Source organism: Ammospiza nelsoni, chromosome 7 (genome assembly GCF_027579445.1).
Source record: "Ammospiza nelsoni isolate bAmmNel1 chromosome 7, bAmmNel1.pri, whole genome shotgun sequence".
NCBI classification, from domain to species: Eukaryota; Metazoa; Chordata; class Aves; order Passeriformes; family Passerellidae; genus Ammospiza; species Ammospiza nelsoni.
Genome location: NC_080639.1, coordinates 19962735 through 19979772, shown reverse-complemented (window position 1 = coordinate 19979772; position 17038 = coordinate 19962735). Strand labels below are relative to the sequence as shown.

General features: G+C 37.7%; 1 protein-coding gene across 1 annotated transcript in view; it reads right to left on the bottom strand.

Moving 5' to 3' along the window:
- The window catches only part of SLC25A12 (solute carrier family 25 member 12), a 45731-nt gene that overhangs the window by 1791 nt on the left and 26902 nt on the right, over positions 1 to 17038 (bottom strand). Inside the window, exons 10-15 of the mRNA XM_059475554.1 lie at positions 16585 to 16669; positions 15964 to 16122; positions 12756 to 12808; positions 12499 to 12579; positions 3478 to 3618; positions 2008 to 2146 (exon numbers count right to left, since the gene is read on the bottom strand). Coding sequence (XP_059331537.1) covers positions 2008 to 2146; positions 3478 to 3618; positions 12499 to 12579; positions 12756 to 12808; positions 15964 to 16122; positions 16585 to 16669 — 658 coding nt within the window. The remainder of the gene's footprint in view (positions 1 to 2007; positions 2147 to 3477; positions 3619 to 12498; positions 12580 to 12755; positions 12809 to 15963; positions 16123 to 16584; positions 16670 to 17038) is intronic.

The following is a 17038-nucleotide window of genomic DNA, read 5'->3' as shown; positions in this document are numbered from 1 at the left end:
AACTATCAAAACCCATTCTCAGCATTTTCTTGTGGTCTGGCTGTAGCAGTAGTTTGAAACAAGATAAAATTTGCTATACTTATGTAATGTATAAAAATCAGTTGTGCAAATTTACTGTGTTTGTTTATACTCTACAATGTATTTTGCAAATTACATAGGTGATTGATTTGGAAATTGAATCCTATGCTTCCATTTGTTAAAGGTGTTGATGAGAAAAACTACTGCTTAAAGCCTCTGTTCTATAGAAATATGTCTAAACTGCTGGTTGGACTGTTCTGTAGGAGAATAGATGCTGCTTACTTCAGTAGGCAACCCATAAAAAGATTGAGGACAATGAAGGTGTTTTACAAGTCTGCTTAGTACCAAAGCGTGTTATTAGCCAACAGTGATGGAAGAACAAATCTCCACTTCCAAGGCACCACTCTCAGCTTTCTAGCCAAAGGAAAGGAGAATGTTTTCAGAAACGTACTCCACAGTATATAACTGTGTTATCTGAGATATTTCTGAATACTTCTAAATACTACAAAAACTTAATCCCCCTAAAAAGAGGAACCATCTTCTGACTTAAAATAATGAAATTAATTTTGACTTCTGTTAACTTTAACAACTGGTTAACAATGAATTAAAAATGTTAACAAGTAACTGTTTGCATAAGTGATGATAAACTGTGAAGTGTCACTGACCAGTCCATGAGGTTTTATACAAAAACAGAAGCACTGCAGTTAAGGCTGCAAGCATACACAGACAGCAATCATATGCAGATTTTCCTGACAGGCAGATCCCTTCAGACTGTATTCTTGCCTGCTGTGCACGTGTAACCGGGACTGAGTGAGCAATTGAGAATGTGAAATTTGCAATTCAGAGAGGCAGATTCCTATACATGCTATAAAACTAGGCCTATGAAATTTACATACATTTTAATAGGGTTCATCCCTTAGTATGAGCAACACAGAAACACTAATGAAACAAAGAGAAACTGTGAAGCTTGCAGTCTCAAAAGTCTATAAGAAATACAAATCAATAATATATATGAGTATTGTATGTATATAAGCTAAATAATTTTCCATTTCTGGCAGCTCTGCAATACTAAAGAATGAGCAGGGCTACAAATCTGTTAGATGTTTCCTAGGTGGTGTCCCTTCCATCTGGCATGAGGAACACACCAACTGGCCCAGAGAAGGTGCAGCCAAGCTTATGTGTCAAGTCCAATATGGGAAACTGCTATTCACATACAGCACATACAGGCACTCACAATTGCTGTAAATATCTATATAGTGGTCCTTTGCAACTGTAACAAGTAGCAAAAGGTCTTGTTGAGCCCAGGGGTGTTTCTGAACTGTAGATTCTGACACTGAATCATTCACAGTTGCAGGGCTGTGTGCAGATACTGGTTTTCATCTGCTGAGCTCGTCCTCTCTGTGTTTAAATATCCACCACTTTAGTTCCTGCATTTACTATTTTTATACCCCTTGCCTTTAGCAAAAACTTTTTATCACAGCTGCATATTGTCTTTATAGTAAATTTGTTTGAGATGCTGTAAAGTATTTTAAATTTCAGAGTATGGTACTTCAGCTTCTTGACAAACTAATGCCCTATTTTCAGCAATTATATTACAACAAAGTTTCTTTTCAGTTACTCCACAATCCAAACCTGGGCAAGTCATTTTCTTCTTAGCTCTTACGACCTCTCATTTTATGTTCATCAAAGATTCAAATTAGCCTTCAACTCTGAGAGCTCAGTAACAAGTAAAACCCCATTGAGACAGACAGATCAAATTTGACTACAAGTTGCTGAGCTGCATTACGCTGTTTATCCACATTATGCAAATGTAATTAGCTCTCATCAAAATTACATCGCCTCCCACTAAGGATAACAGTGATCAAATTTAGATTAAATCAGATACAATGGTACAGTATCCTTCCTTTATATGGGGCTACTGAATGAATATTAAATATTACTCACTAAAAGAAAAGAAAATTACTTTTAGGAAACATTCTGCAAAATTACCTGCAATGGCTCCAGCTGCAAGGAGATTAAGCCCTCCCACATGGCCACTTTCATCAGCAAACATCATTTTACTATGAGCATAAACCGGAAAGTAGATTGCAGAAAAGGGAATGTCTCTGAGGAAACATGCTTTGGCACCCTGACACAGAGAAAAGAGACATAATGCAAATAAATTCTGTAAATAAGGCTAAAATTGATATCCAGCAAGCAGCCTGAGCCCTGAAAGTACAAAGTCATTTGATCTACTACATAAACAACACAGAAAATAAAATGTCTCAGGAAACAGATGATACAGAGAACTTGAAAATAAGAATAAGGCATATCTAAACTAAGGGTCTGGAATGAGGAGGATTCAAGGTTTATGTATAATTTTGGTAACTTATACATTACATCAATCCTGCCATCAGTACATAGGATAAATACTTTTTACACACTATGTGTCCAAAGGCAATGAAAGAAGTGACAGAGATCAGTCCTTATGTCTTTCTGACAACTAGGGAAACAGCAAGACCAGTCCCTGCCAGCCTTTATTCCACCAAACACAAAAGCACTACTAAAATACCAGTGAGCACTATAAGACCTCACCAAAGAAGCTGCACTGGAAGATTAGCAAAAAGAGAAAAAAACCACTGCAAATTGGGTACTGTTTAATAAGGAAACACAATGGTCACGAATCTCATCTACCAAATTCAAAACAAAATCTTCAGCTCTAAAAATAAATGTGCACACTTTTATAGTATTATTGCAGGTCTATGGGCAAATCACATAAAGCAATGTTTTGTAAGTGCACAGCTAATATAACTGCTGAATTTACGTATTACCCCTTGCACTGGCAGAAGATACAGGAAGAAACACTCTTCCTTGTTTAAGGAAACTAATAGCTTCTGCTCCATTACACCTGATCTGTAATGATGGCAGTAAGTATACCTGCAGGGAAGGAATCTGTTGACTGGCGTTTTCCTGAAGTACCATACAGAACAGGCTTTTTTCAGTGGAATTTATTGACAAATCCCACCACTTAACTTCTTAAAAATCTGAATCCTACTAAACTTCACTACTGTTTCACTGCCATCAAATTATTAAGACAAAGAGAATATCCTGCTGCAAAGATAACAATAGAGATACAGAGATTCAAAATAAGTATAAGAAAAACGCACATGGAAAGCTACAGAAACTTTTCACAAAACCCCACCAAATGAAATGAGCAGTGCCAGAAGCCAGCAGGTCTGCAATACAGGGCTCCCTGTAGCTTGGCATAAAAGCCCAAAGGATAGAATGGGGGAGTATTTTTTTGTATCCCACTGCCATTAATATAGAAGTGAGTTTTCTTCAGTTTTCCACTGTGGGGCTGCCCTGCAGGAAGAGATTGGTTTTAAATTCAAAAGATGTCTTTGTTTTTAATAGTTTTTGTTTCAACAGTATAGAAGTTTAGCATAAAATGATGAAGGCACTCAAAGCAGAAGTACATACCTTATAAAGACCAAGAAAGCCTAAATCTTTTATAACAGACAGAGCACTGACTCTGGGTCCTGTAGTAATTTCTCCTGCTACCTGCAACCGAATCTTTACAATCTCCAGAGGATTAGTGAAGATGACCTGGGAACCTCCTGCCTGCAAACCCAAAGAAAAAGAAAGTAAATTGCATTGCTAGAGCATGTGGTGACATATTGACTTTTGCAATGTGATGAGTGCCTTCACTTCTCACTGCATTGGCTGATATTCTCATGTAAAAATATATGAGAGAGATTTAATAAAGTACCTGTCTGGAAGTCAAAAGACCTGGATCAGAAATCACGGTTTTGTAAAAATAGATTTTTACATATATATTTTTATAGCCCCCTGAGGTGAATTAATTCAGTTTGTCTCTGCTTTTCTCCTAGACATCACTTTCTAGAACTCATTTCTATGTTTAAAAGTCTATCAGATATTACAGGAAATACTAAACCAAAATAATCATTACACTTGTGCTACTAGAGCATCAAATACACTTAAAGACCTTATGTTTATTCAATAATAATCCATCACCAATGTGTAGACATGCTATTTGCATTTAGAAGTGATGCTGTTTAAAAGGTAAATTTGCATTTAACAGTGTAATTTTAAATTATTAGAAAAGGTGTTTGGAGTTTTGTTTAGCAGCCTGTAATAGTCCTAAGTGGAAACAAAATATAAAATTTAAATAGGAAGATTAATATTTCAAAATACGATACTAGATAGAAACAGGAGTCATATCTTTGAGCTGGACATGACAGATTTTACTTGAAGGAAATACTCTGTTGGCAGTGTTGAAGGACTGTCTTGCAAACTTCCTACCGGTAGCGTTGTAAAGCTGCTTCTGACCCTGCACTTTAGCTAAAGACTTTCATAGAACTGTGTCCCACGTTTGAGAGAGATTCAATCCAACAGTTTGGTTTCAGAGTTTTTAAACCTCTTTAGAAAGACATGTTTAGATTTCTTCCTGGTTTGCTGTAGGTACTACCGTTCACTTCTGAAGAAGTTTGTGGTTCATCACAATCCAGCTATATTTTACTAAGCTTGTTATGCTCCCCTCTTCCTAAGCCACCTTCTTTAATTTAAAAATTAAACCCAGTTCCTTAAAATTGTGGCATATAACTGCTTGAATACAGCCAACTCTATAAAGCATTCCTTGCACAATATAAAAACTCCTCTTAATTCTGATTGATTCATCCTACCCATCAAATTTTACTGAAGTAAACAGATGCAGAACATCTGCAGTTAAAACTTTTTACCACATCTAAACTGCCCAAGCAATAAACTCTTTTTGTGATGCTGAGGGATTGGGAGGGGGCTGTGCATACAGGGGTGTGGTGAAGTCTGATACAGCATCTCCTGAAGAACCTGCATGGTGTTCTCTGCTAACTGATTGACAACTGATGAACACTAATCCTTTCTGCATCCAGCACAATCTTCCCCTCTGCAGCAGCAGGCAGAATAAATGTGAGATTAGCCCTGATACACAGTTTAGAAACTGGCAATCTGAATTATTCTAGCCTAGAGACAAAAGAGCATTGCAACCCTCATCAGCTCTTACTGAGAGTGACCCAGCACTTCAGCAGTGTCTATGGGCTGGGGGCAAGAAGCATCAACACCTTCACTGAGCAAGCAGCCCATACTTCACTGAGCCTTTGCTGAGGACTGACAGCCTTTTACTGCAAACCCTGTTTATCACTTCACTCAATATTGACACTGAAAATAATCACTGCAACAGCTTTGCTGAAGTACCTTGACTGAAATAGTGGGAGATCAACTGCTGCTTTTGATTAATTATTCCATTGTAGTAATTACTGTTTTTAACACTTCCCACTCAAATAATGAGTCTATACAGTTAAGCTTAATTTTATTCCCTCACTACTTCACCTCTGAAAGCAAATCAAAGCTCATATTTTTGTGGACATTTGTTGCAATCATCAGGAAGACCACAAGAACTTCCAGACTTTCTATGTTCCTTGGACTTACTGCACTGTGTTTACTCAGTTATCTGACACCATTCCTATGTCCAAAGGCATTCTTTAGACTCTCTTTACTTCTCATCTCACCTTTTCCAGTTTATACACACCTATGCATGCAAGATGATATGGCTGTTTTGCTAAGCAAAGTTCCAATCTAAATAAAATTTATAAAATTTGCATCTGGCAAATTCTGTTAACCTTTTTTGTTTGTTTGTATTGCATTATGTGGGATCTCAGCACCTCAGGACTGATGTGCAGAGTGACCAAGACCACCCTTGGGGGGCTCAGGAGTCCTGGAATGTTGCCAGAAGTGTCTGGTGGCTGGACTTTGATCCTACAAGGGAGATGACACCTGTAGAGGATGGGAGGATTTCACTGGGGTAAATGGTGAAGGGATAAGTTAATTAGAGTGTAAGACACAGGGTTTAGGATTTCTGTACAGGGGGTCTAAAGAAGTAAGATGGAGGAATTGGGGCGTGTCCTGTTCTTCTTCTTCTTCTTCTTCTTGGCCTCCATCTTCTGTGGTGATGTTGGCACTTTGGGATTGGTTATTACTAAAAGTGCACTGGTTAATAAGGGTAAAAGGCATTGGGGAAAATTGATAAATATTGTATACGTAATTTTGAGTATAAAGATAAGTGACCGCCCCGGGGGCTCTCAGTGTGCTCATGGCTGGCTTGCTGTGCAGACCTCTGTTGGGCTGAGAGAAAATCTTTTAGATAAACAATTAATAAACACCGAGACCAAGAAAAGACCTGAAGCCTCTTCTCGTCCTTTGAAGCACGGGCTGTCCAAGGCCACCCCGGGCCTTTCCAGGTCACCTAAACAGCCAAAACTGACAGCATTAAGCATAAAATAATTTCAAATGTTGACCATTTCCCTGTATCTTTTAAAAAATAATTTTGGTGGATAAAATGTTAAGCAGTGTGTTCTCACTACATAATACAATGGACCACACAAAAAAAATTCAAGTAACTTTAGATTGCAACACTAAGCTAGAAATTCACTCCTTCTAGACAAATACCAGCTACCCATCTATTAAATATGTATTATTTGTTTACATGTATAAATGAAATTCCATTTTTTATTTTTGATGTTAAAAATTAGCACACCCTGCAGAGCAGCCAAAATAACTCTTCCTATTTGCCCAACAGCCACTACAGAAACACAAATAGGCCAATTTGTAAATATTTCTATTTTCTAACCTGAATTCAATCTTCCTGTAATTAACATTTTCTTCTCCTAGGTTTACCTTTCTGTTAAAATCAGCCATAGCACTCTTCTGATACAGAAAGCAAAATACACTGAACACAGCACATTTTAATGATTTAGTAGCAACACTAATTAGAAATACAATGTTACAAATTCTATATAGTAAAAATGGAATTATGTAATCCATCACTATAAAAACATGATTTGGTGGTCAGGTTATTAAGCAAAATAAAATACAAGGAAAAACCTACACTTATCAGTAGAAACCCCATCAAAAAGCTCTTCAATTACATCAACACTTTGAACATTGAGTATTTACAGTGCTGACAGACTTCCCAACAGGCAGCTTTCTCCAAAAGAGCTGTAACTACCTAGGTACCCACCTAAACAGCCCCTGTTAGCAGTATGTCCTGCTACCCAAGCCTTGACTTTGGCTGTTCTACTTGGAGCTTGACAAACTTTTCTGCCCAGCAGTGATCTGACTCACAGGAAGAGGAGCACTGCATTCAGTGGAGTGGCACATCTGAGTTAGGTCCCTCAACACATCACAAGCACAGGCAGGACAAGCTTTGACTTTAATACAGAACATGTAACGCAAGAAAACTCCCATTTTCATTTTTTAAAGAATGAATGCAAGGGTGGTTTTTTAGTTTGTCTGTGTTTTCTATTTAAGTAAAAGGTGTGACAAAGGATGTGTGAGGCAGAGGAAAGTGCTGCCTTGGAGAGGAGAAGAGCACTCTGCAGAAAAGGATGCAGAGGAAAATGACACAAAGGATCTCCAAATAAAAATGAACTGGAAGCATGTGGGTTTGCAGTACAAACCTCCACGCTCCTGTGCAAATCATTAGCAATCAGCATCATTCTTTTTCAAAGTCTCTTACTTCAGCTGTCAGCTCTGTATGATAAATACATGTGCAAGTGTATATGCACACAGAGGTATACATTGCACTCCCTGAATTGCTTTTGGAGATGGTGCAGTAAATCTAGATTGCTCTCTCATAAATCCTCGCTTCACACATAAATTGCAACAGACACTTTAAAAAAGGTTGACAAATTTGTTTCTGAATGGAGGTTATTCATACACATCAAAAATACCAGTAATAAAAGCTTCTACTTAACCTTAATGTCATGTAAAATAACTCTACAAGGAGCAAATAAAGGAACTAAATCTGACAGCAAAGGTTATGAGAGAAAAGATGTAGTTTGAGATCCCACAGCAAACGCCCCATGACATGCCAAAGGCTGAAGGAAATACACAAATGACCCTGCAACATGAGACCTCTTGCCCTTTCCAATTCCACCCGAGAGGCATATGCTCCAAAGGGGAGAGGCCTACTTCAAGCCCTTCCTTCCTTCCTTTTAGAAACCACCACATCCTGGACCACAACTATGTCCCAAAGAAGCAGCTAAAATAAGATGTTACTTGAAACAGCCTTGTTTAAAAACATCAAAAGAACTTGCATTTCTTTCTCTAGGCAAAGCTGACATGGTTCATGAACCTAGAGTGATCTTACTGTCTCTTTCATTAAAAAATCATTTTCTCCCGGTTTTAAATGTCCACAATAGAAATCAAGATAAAGTAGTAAAGTTTAATTCTGCTTCTCACTTATTTTTTTAAAGCATAACAAAAGAAGTAACATATCTTCAGGATTTTGAAGGAAAAGCAGTCTGTAACTCTTTATTTTTGTTCTTGTTAAACAAAACCATCAACATTTAACATTATTTTTTCCAAACAAAATATTTGACACATTCCTGTTTGCCTGATAACACCTATATGCATTTTTGTGTGTATGTATATATATATATGCATAAATATGTATGAAAATTATTTCTTACAAGTATACCAAAAATATTTGGACTGAATCTTAGATTTAATGTTTATCAAAACTTCAAAATCAGTGGTAAATCTGAATCTCTCTGTGTATGTATGTGCAAACACAAACACACATACACACATCCCAACCTCTAATTATCAACGGATGCATTGCCCACATCTCCAAAGGTTCCCAAGACCCTTTCTGCCTGGCACTCCAAATCATCTTTCTTCCTACAGCATAAAGCAAAAACATCTTTCTGATGAAACACAATTCATCCATTCAAAATATTAAGCACCACGCAGAGCATGGGAAGAATCTATTTATTCCCACGTAACTCATAGGAATTAGAGGCTAAACTCACAGTATCTCTGTCCACTGTAGCAGTAACCATGAATCATTTGCACAGCACTAGGTGTCTGCTTCAGCACTGCTTCCCAAGTGAGGAAGAGCAGCTCCCTAGAGCACCTTGCCCTTCACCATGTACTCACATGTGCCATGCATGTAAGCTGCTCTGGGAAGCACTGTCCATATCAGGCATGGGCTCTCTGCCTCCCAGGCCTCTGCTGGGATAGAGGAAAGCATTGCCAAAGCTTCACTCAGCCCCCCTGCAACTCAAAGCTAATGGGAGCTGAAAACTTCAGGAATGCAGGTTAATCACTGAATTACAACAGAATTTAATTCAATTAATTACAGTAACAGTAGGGAAAGAAATTGTTTGCCCTGAACATGTGTAAATATGGACAGTGCTGTTAATGATTAACAAACCAGCATACTGCAGGCAGGTAGGAAGATGGGATATCAGTTTCATCCATCAGGGACAAGAGCCCTTTCATTGACAGGTAAGACCTGACTGCTCTAACTGAGCTGCCCAACATAGCTGCTCTGCAGTTTTCAAATACAGCTGCAGCTTGAGAGCAGCTGGGAATATTTGGGCTCTGACAGAGCAGACCCTGCACTTTCCAGTGACATTTACATTGCCCAGCAGCAGCAGGAAGGTTTAAAGGAGCATAGGGCACGGGCTGCCTGCGGGAGGTCCCTGCCCTGCAGGGAGGAAGGAAAGACAACAGACAGGCAGCTGACCACACGAACAGGCACTGCCTGGGAGAAGTCTTTGGTAGCTGCTGTGAGAATGACAATGTTTCTCCTTACTGCCAGCACTGCTTTACTCCACAAGCTGACAGAAGCTGAGAATGATTGGAGCCTGAGCAGTAAAATTTTGGCCAAAGTGATGCAATCTCTCAGTGTCAGCGTTTCTGGAGGAGGGCCATTCCTTTGCTGGACAGTACAGCACTGCTTCCAGATACTGCAGAGCTGAGGATTCTGGCCAGCCTACACAGGGCCTCTGAACCACCACTGTCATAATGTCAAAGGCTTCACCCGTCCTTGTGTGTGGGTCTTAGAAAACTGTAACACTGTACATAAGCTCTGATACAGCACTGCCATCCAGAGAGGAGAATTTGCCATGTCTGCTGGAACCTTTCCCAAACTGCCTCCACTTCCTCACAAGAACTCTTTTGACTGCTGTTTGAGGACTGTGGCATGCACAATGTGCTTTTGTATACCTTGCAAGAGGGAAGGCTTTTGAAAGTATGAAAGGTCTCTGCTGTAAGCTCTGTAAAATAGCTGAAAATATGCCTTGCTCATCTTGCTTATCCACCAGCAGTTCCATACCAGACATGATCCAAAACTGCATTACTCCTGTTAATGAGGAGACAGTTCAACACTAAACACAGGCAAGTGAGGGTCAGAGACAGCAGGAAGTCCATCTCTGAGAAGTACATGCGGGAATAATGCTATTTCTTCTGATATTATGTAAGTAAAAAAGTATGGTTTTATTTTAGCCTATATTTATAGTATACTATTAGCAAAATACTTAAGTGTTTTAAGGAACAAACAGTAACAAAAAGCCACAAAAACCTGACTTACCCAAATCTAAATGCTGAAAATAATTTTGGTATATATAAAATCCAAACATTCCCACATTAAACCATAATTTGTACTAACAGAGAGAGAAGGAAGAGAATAAAGGAAAAATGAAAGGTAGCATCCCCCAAACACAAAGCCTTTTGTGCCCCTACTTGTGGCCCTTCCTTGGATGGAATTGTTGGTTGCGCCCCATAATATTTTCTAGAAAAACAGAACACAGTAACAACAGAAGTGTGATGACCAACATTATTTCCAAGCAAGTCAACACAGAAAAGAGCTGTCAAAATGAGAATGAAAAGGTCTGAGGATGAAAAAAGAGAGACTAATGTCTAATTGCCCCAGCTTTAGCCAACTGATATTTTCAGACTCTTAACCTTAAAGGCTTCCTAACAAAGATTCTGCTATCCAGGAAGAAGTGGAATTGCTAAAATTGAACTAAGCAATAGCAGAGACAAAAAAGTCTTCAGCTGGTAAGATATCAGATGATCCAGAGGAAGCTCAAGGAAACACCCCTCGGGTTGCTAAACTGGGACCAACAGTTCTATAATTTTGTTTAAAATTCTCCCAGATTGAGTGAGATTAATATTACCTTGAAAAAGGAGATGAAAATACCAGCTCAGACAGTCAGCTAGAAGGTGCTGTTTTGGACAGACTAGAAATCCGGCCATCTTCAAAAAACACCTAAATCTCTGAAAGCTTATCTGAAACTCAATTTCTCCCCAATTTTTGCAGGTTCACTACAGTAAAACAATGCAATTATTTTGAAACAGGAGTACCTGGCAAGTGAAAAAGGCTCTAATATAGATTGAATTTAGTATTACATATTTCAGTACAAAATAATAAAATTATCAGATGTTTGACTTTAATTATGAATTTAAGCACAACACAACCACAAATGAATTCTATTCTCCATACAGATGACCTGTATTTGCTTTCTGTGTTACTGAGCTTTCCAGAAAAAGGTTACTCTTCTGCTAGCTATGCATTAGAGCTGCTTTCTCACATTTCTCAGAAAATAAACTTTGTACACTGACAGGTGAAGACTCAAGCATGTACCAGGCTGCCAAATTCAATCAGACAGAACTATAAGCAGCCTCCCTTCAGGGCTGTTTCTTTGAATTAAAAGTTTGCAGAGGTCAACAACCTTTCTGCCCCAGGTTTTGTTGTAAGCCAAGGAGGTTTTATACCAGCCTGTCAGCCTACTCAACTGGAAGTCATTAGTGTTCTCTGCTACAAAAGAAACCCAACTCAAGCCCTAAACATATTATAGGGTTAACAACTGTCGGGGAATCCCACAAATGAAATTAGCCAACGTGCAAAACCAAAAGAAATCCAGCATCAATATCAAGTCAAACCACTTACAGATTGCTAAAACATCCACTGAATTACAGCCCTCAATTTCAACAAAAACATGGTTTGTTTTTTAACTGTATTTGGATGAGGGATGTAATTAGCATCTGGAGTAACATAGCTGCATTTTATACGAAGTTATTTAAAAAGACAATTCACTTATACATGTTACATGAAAGGTAAGGCTATATTGTTAATTTTTTCCATCTTTTCACAACAGTAAAATTTTCACATACAGCAAGTTGAAGAGCGTATTTCTTTTCCTTCTTAAAATCTTCAGCAAGAATTAGATTTCCTTAAACCATTCTAGACATCTCCATCCCTCCCCTGAAGGAAATTTAATCATGGCTATAATCCACTCTCAAGGAGCACCTGTATTTTCCCAAACTAATGATGAATGGCAACCCAGCAGAACATATGGAAAGGGAGAACAGGGCACCCTCTTCTTCAGACTTTGTGAATGAAACCACTGCTGAAACTGAAAGTTATAAACTGGGCCAAAATAAGTTGCTTAAGCACACTGTTCCAAGAGAACTTAATTCAGAAGTATGCTATGCTTTCCAAACAGAAATAGTACTTTTTTTAGTTCTTGTGACTGGGAGAAAACAAGAGCACTCCTGCTCAAATTGACAAAGCACACCCATTAACTGTCATTCCAACTATTCTGGACGTGACTGAGAATCAATTTTTCCTGGGAATACAGGACAGATACTTACACAGCCTCCAGCAAGGATCTCTGCAAGCAATGGAATGGAACCATCTTTCTTGGTAAATTTGTCTCTGACAAAGTCATTAACCTAATAAAGATACAATATATTACACACTGTTTGAAGTTATTCTTCTTCCTTATTAATATATATCAAGTAAATCTGTAGCCATATATGTTAGAATGCTTGTAAGTGGTCATCTCTCACATGTGCATGTTAACAAACAAAAGGATGCCAGGGAGGAAAGAAAAAAAAAAGATACGTACAGTTAGCTTAATAGCCTTTTCTGGAGCAACACCTATCAGCTGTGGTAACAAGCCTATAGAAACAAAGACATCATAAGGCAACATTATCTTCCTAATAGAGAAAATAGTATTTTATCAGTGCTGTACAGAAATGCCTTTCTGCACAGGGACTAGCCTTTGAGGTGGATGGCATTTAAGTACGGGATGCTGCTAGAGCACTGCATAGCATACCAGTATAATTTTATATTATAGTTTCTGTTGAAAATTATAATGAAATGTGTGACCAGATCTGCCTTCCTCAACTAAGTCAAGCCTGATGCTATTGCAGTACAGAAGGAAAAAAGTTTAAGGCCCAAACATAAACCCTGGATATGTCTACTACAGAAAAGTTTGTTTGACTTTTTTAGCCCCTGAGCATAATTTTCCCATAAAGCTTCCAATCACTTTTAAAGATGGGATAGTAGTTGTGAGATAGACACATGATTATGATAAATTATCAACTCACTTGACTCACTAACCTGGGTTTTCTGAAGACTTGAGTCAACTAAGGATAAGAAGATTTTCTCTTGTTCAGTTCAACATGGAAGCATGAACTTCTTTAAACCCTATAACTAATGAGCATTTTTTAATCTTACTAAGAGGAGGGATTAGTGGACAGAAACTGATTTTGGCAAGGCCCTTGGTCCTGGAAAATGCTACTATGAACATGAACTGTCATTTCAAAAACGCACATGCACTTTTCTAGGAACTAATAGGTTTAAGAAAAACATCAGTAGATGGCAGTCTTAACTTCCAAACATAACACATCATAACAGCATCTGTTATTTTTAAACCCATCTTCTCCATGGTTGTTTTGGCATAGGTATAGATCATAAAACTTAAAAGAAAGTTATTTTTATTGGATATGGTCACTTCCTAATGTTATTCCATAGTTATGAAATATCATTTTGTCAAAAATGTTTGCCAGTTAAGTAACAAAAAACCCCACAGCAACGAAATTGCACCAATGCCACTTTCCACTATTTGTTAAGTACAGAGAAATCATAGCTAAAAATTCAAAATTCCCAGAAGTTCTCATTCTGTAGAATTTTTTTACTACTTCCTTAAAAGGAAGTTCAGAACAAAGGTGCCTTAATAGAAAGTGCAGCAGTTAATACACAAATGTAGTGTGTTCTTCCAACACAGTACTTTCTGTGCCATTTACAGACTTACTATGCTGAGGAAAGGTAGCTATTAAACACAAAGAAAGGTTGACAGTAACAAAAAGAAATGGTGCCTTCCCAGCCTGAATTTCCAATCTACCATGAAAAGACAATCTAGTTCTGCAATACCTATACTTAAAAAACCCAAAGCCACCAGACAAAACACTGCAAGACAATCCCCCCACTTCCTTTTGTTATGTAGCTGAACTCACTGGGCCACACATTTGGTGTGCCAGAGAACCCGGGACACAGCATGGGCTAGTAGGAACTTGAGAAGAAACTTAATTAATTCTGAAGCTGGATGCCAAGACTCATAAGTGTCTTTATTTTCTTGACCAAAAATCTAAGCTTTTATTTAGAATTATATCATTTCCAGTTTGTGTTCAATTCTGTTTTTTGAAATAGAGAAAACAACTACATTGTACCTTTATATTATGATATAGATGTATTGTGGAATTACAATGCAATTAGGATAATCCAGCTCAGGAATACAAGAACCCAGTAACAGACCCACAGTAAACTCCATAAGTGTTTCTGCTGTCTAGTTTAACATACTTCCAACAGACCACCTAAATCTCTGAGTCCAAATCTTAGCATCACGCTGACCATTAACTGTACAGTGTCAAAACAACTACATCAACTTCTTATCCTAAACAATCTTAAAAACAATTATTAAACAGGCTATTAAAAACTTTAGCAATCTAACATTCTTTCAAACAAGAATTTTTCTTTTCAAGTGTAAAACACTGCTTTTAACTCATCAATGGAATTATCCTTGATTTCAAAGTGCTTGAATAAGGTCAGAAACAAAAATAAAATAACAAGTTATTTTAAATGCTGCTGTGCAAAAATAGAGTGGGAGGGGGCAAGAGAAAGAAAACAGTACTGTACATCAGTCTCTTAGATGTAATTCAAGTATTTCCTTTTAGGAAAGATTTAACATCAAAAAAAGAAAACAATTTACCAGTAAGACATAATTTACACAGACTATAGCTCTTTCATTAACTTAGCACCAACATATTCCTTCCCTTACTTACTTACTTGCAGAGCAAAATCCTGAAAGACCACAAAACACTCTTTAGACATTTTAGCTCTTTCACATGTAAAATCTTCTTAGATACTGTCCATAAAGGACACTGCCCAGTGTCTTTTCTGCCAGAACACATCACAAAGCAGAACAAAATGCTGTAGCCATCACGTGAGTTTGCTGCAGCTAAAGAAGCAGGTGTGCCAATTAACAAATACCTTGCTGATCCCTATGAAAACTGTGAACTTCATAAAGTTATGGGAAATTAGAATTAAAAACAGCCAATTCAACTAAGTATCTATTCAGAAGGCTGGCAAGCATGTACCCTGTGTGCAAGTCACTTTACCAAAGTGATTAAAGCTCAGCCGAATTGATAAAAAGCTGAATTCTTAACCTGTATCTTAGAGTTTTATTCTTTTTCAAAATTACAATTTTCTGAGTTTCACTGATGATATTTTAAAGTAAAACAGGGCAACATAATTCAACAGCAGAATGCAACCTCTGTTCACAAGATAAAATTATAAAACAAGTCCGACTATCTCCAAAAGTATGAGGCACAAGATCTTGCATCCAGTTTACAGATACATTTCCAAGTTACTGTCTTTTGCCTCTTAAAAAAAAATATCTGCTGCAGAGCCAATCTTTCCTCAGATGATAATTTGCTCCTGATGTCTGACCACAGCCAAAAGTTGCAATCCTTTGTGAGATTACAATTATATCCTCAACACTTACATCCCAAAAATTAGGTCTTCAAGTTACTTAAGCAGCAAGGAGCAAATCACTAACAACAAGAAAAAATCCAGTTTTCCCCAGCAATTGTTTATGATGAAGGGTGTGCAATGGAAGAAGAATACTGAGCTCAGAAATGAAAGCAAAATTAGACATGATATCAAGTATTCTGATTTTCCCTTAGGAAACCAGCTGTTGAGGTACTAAAATAAAAAAAGGGTGACAGAAAATTACTGACTTTATATATTTTTTTTTATTTTAATTCACTTACCTCTGTAAAGACCAAAAAAGCCTTCAAAACGCAAAACCTTTTTAAAGCAGTCAAAGCTGTTTTTGTACATCAACTCTCCTACGACTGAACCTGTGGAGCGCTGATTCTGCATACGAGTTTTCACCAGGTCTATGGGATACACTGCAGTAGCACCAACAGCTGCAAGAAAGCATCCAGAGCATTATTTCTGCAACATCATTGCTGGTGTAGTATGTAATTATTGTGATGATTTTCTACAGCATTTATTTAAACACAAAGAATAGATAAGCTGGTAAGACCTCTGGTATGTTGGAGGTAAGGAAGAACAATAATGAAGGTCTAGGAAAAGGGTCTCAAGGAGAATGAATGACACTGTTACATAAAACAAGGTGTGCAGGATGAAGAACATCTATCTCAATTACCATTAAAGAAACTTGTTACTAGCATAGTTTCAAAGGACTGTGGAGGGGTTCTAGGATTCAAGTGAAAAGGAAAGAAAGGGAATAACACAACCAAAAGGTTCCAACATCCAATTTTACACATGTATAACCAAGACATCCACCTTACATGAGATCAAGTAGTCTGGCAAAACAGTGTTAAAGTACCTCAAAGCTTGGAAACAGAAAGCAGAATATTACTCACCTCCAGCAATTGAGCCTAAAGTGAACCTGTAAGCTGACTCAGCTATCTGGAGCCAAATAGGTCTGCTTAATTCTCCAAAAGATTGCTGTGTGAGGGAAAAAGAAATGAAAAAAACCTTGAAAATCTGCACAGGAAAGCAAAAGCATCTGTGAATTATTTTTACAATGGTACAGAAAGACTCTGATAAAAATTAGTAGCTTTATGTTCAGGAGGAAGAAGAAAAAGCAATTACTAGATAATGTCTATTGTGCCTAACAGATGAAGCACATTTTCCAAATACCCCTTCTAAAAAATATTCCTTACATATTCCTAGTTGTGCCAAACCAGTACTCCAGTATAATCAGAACAATGATGCTCAAGAAAAAGAAGACAGAAACTCTAAACAACTTTGCTATTTTCTGTTCTGTTGCCTTTGAATTTGTAAGGCATGGAACCCCCTTTTGACTCAAATAAT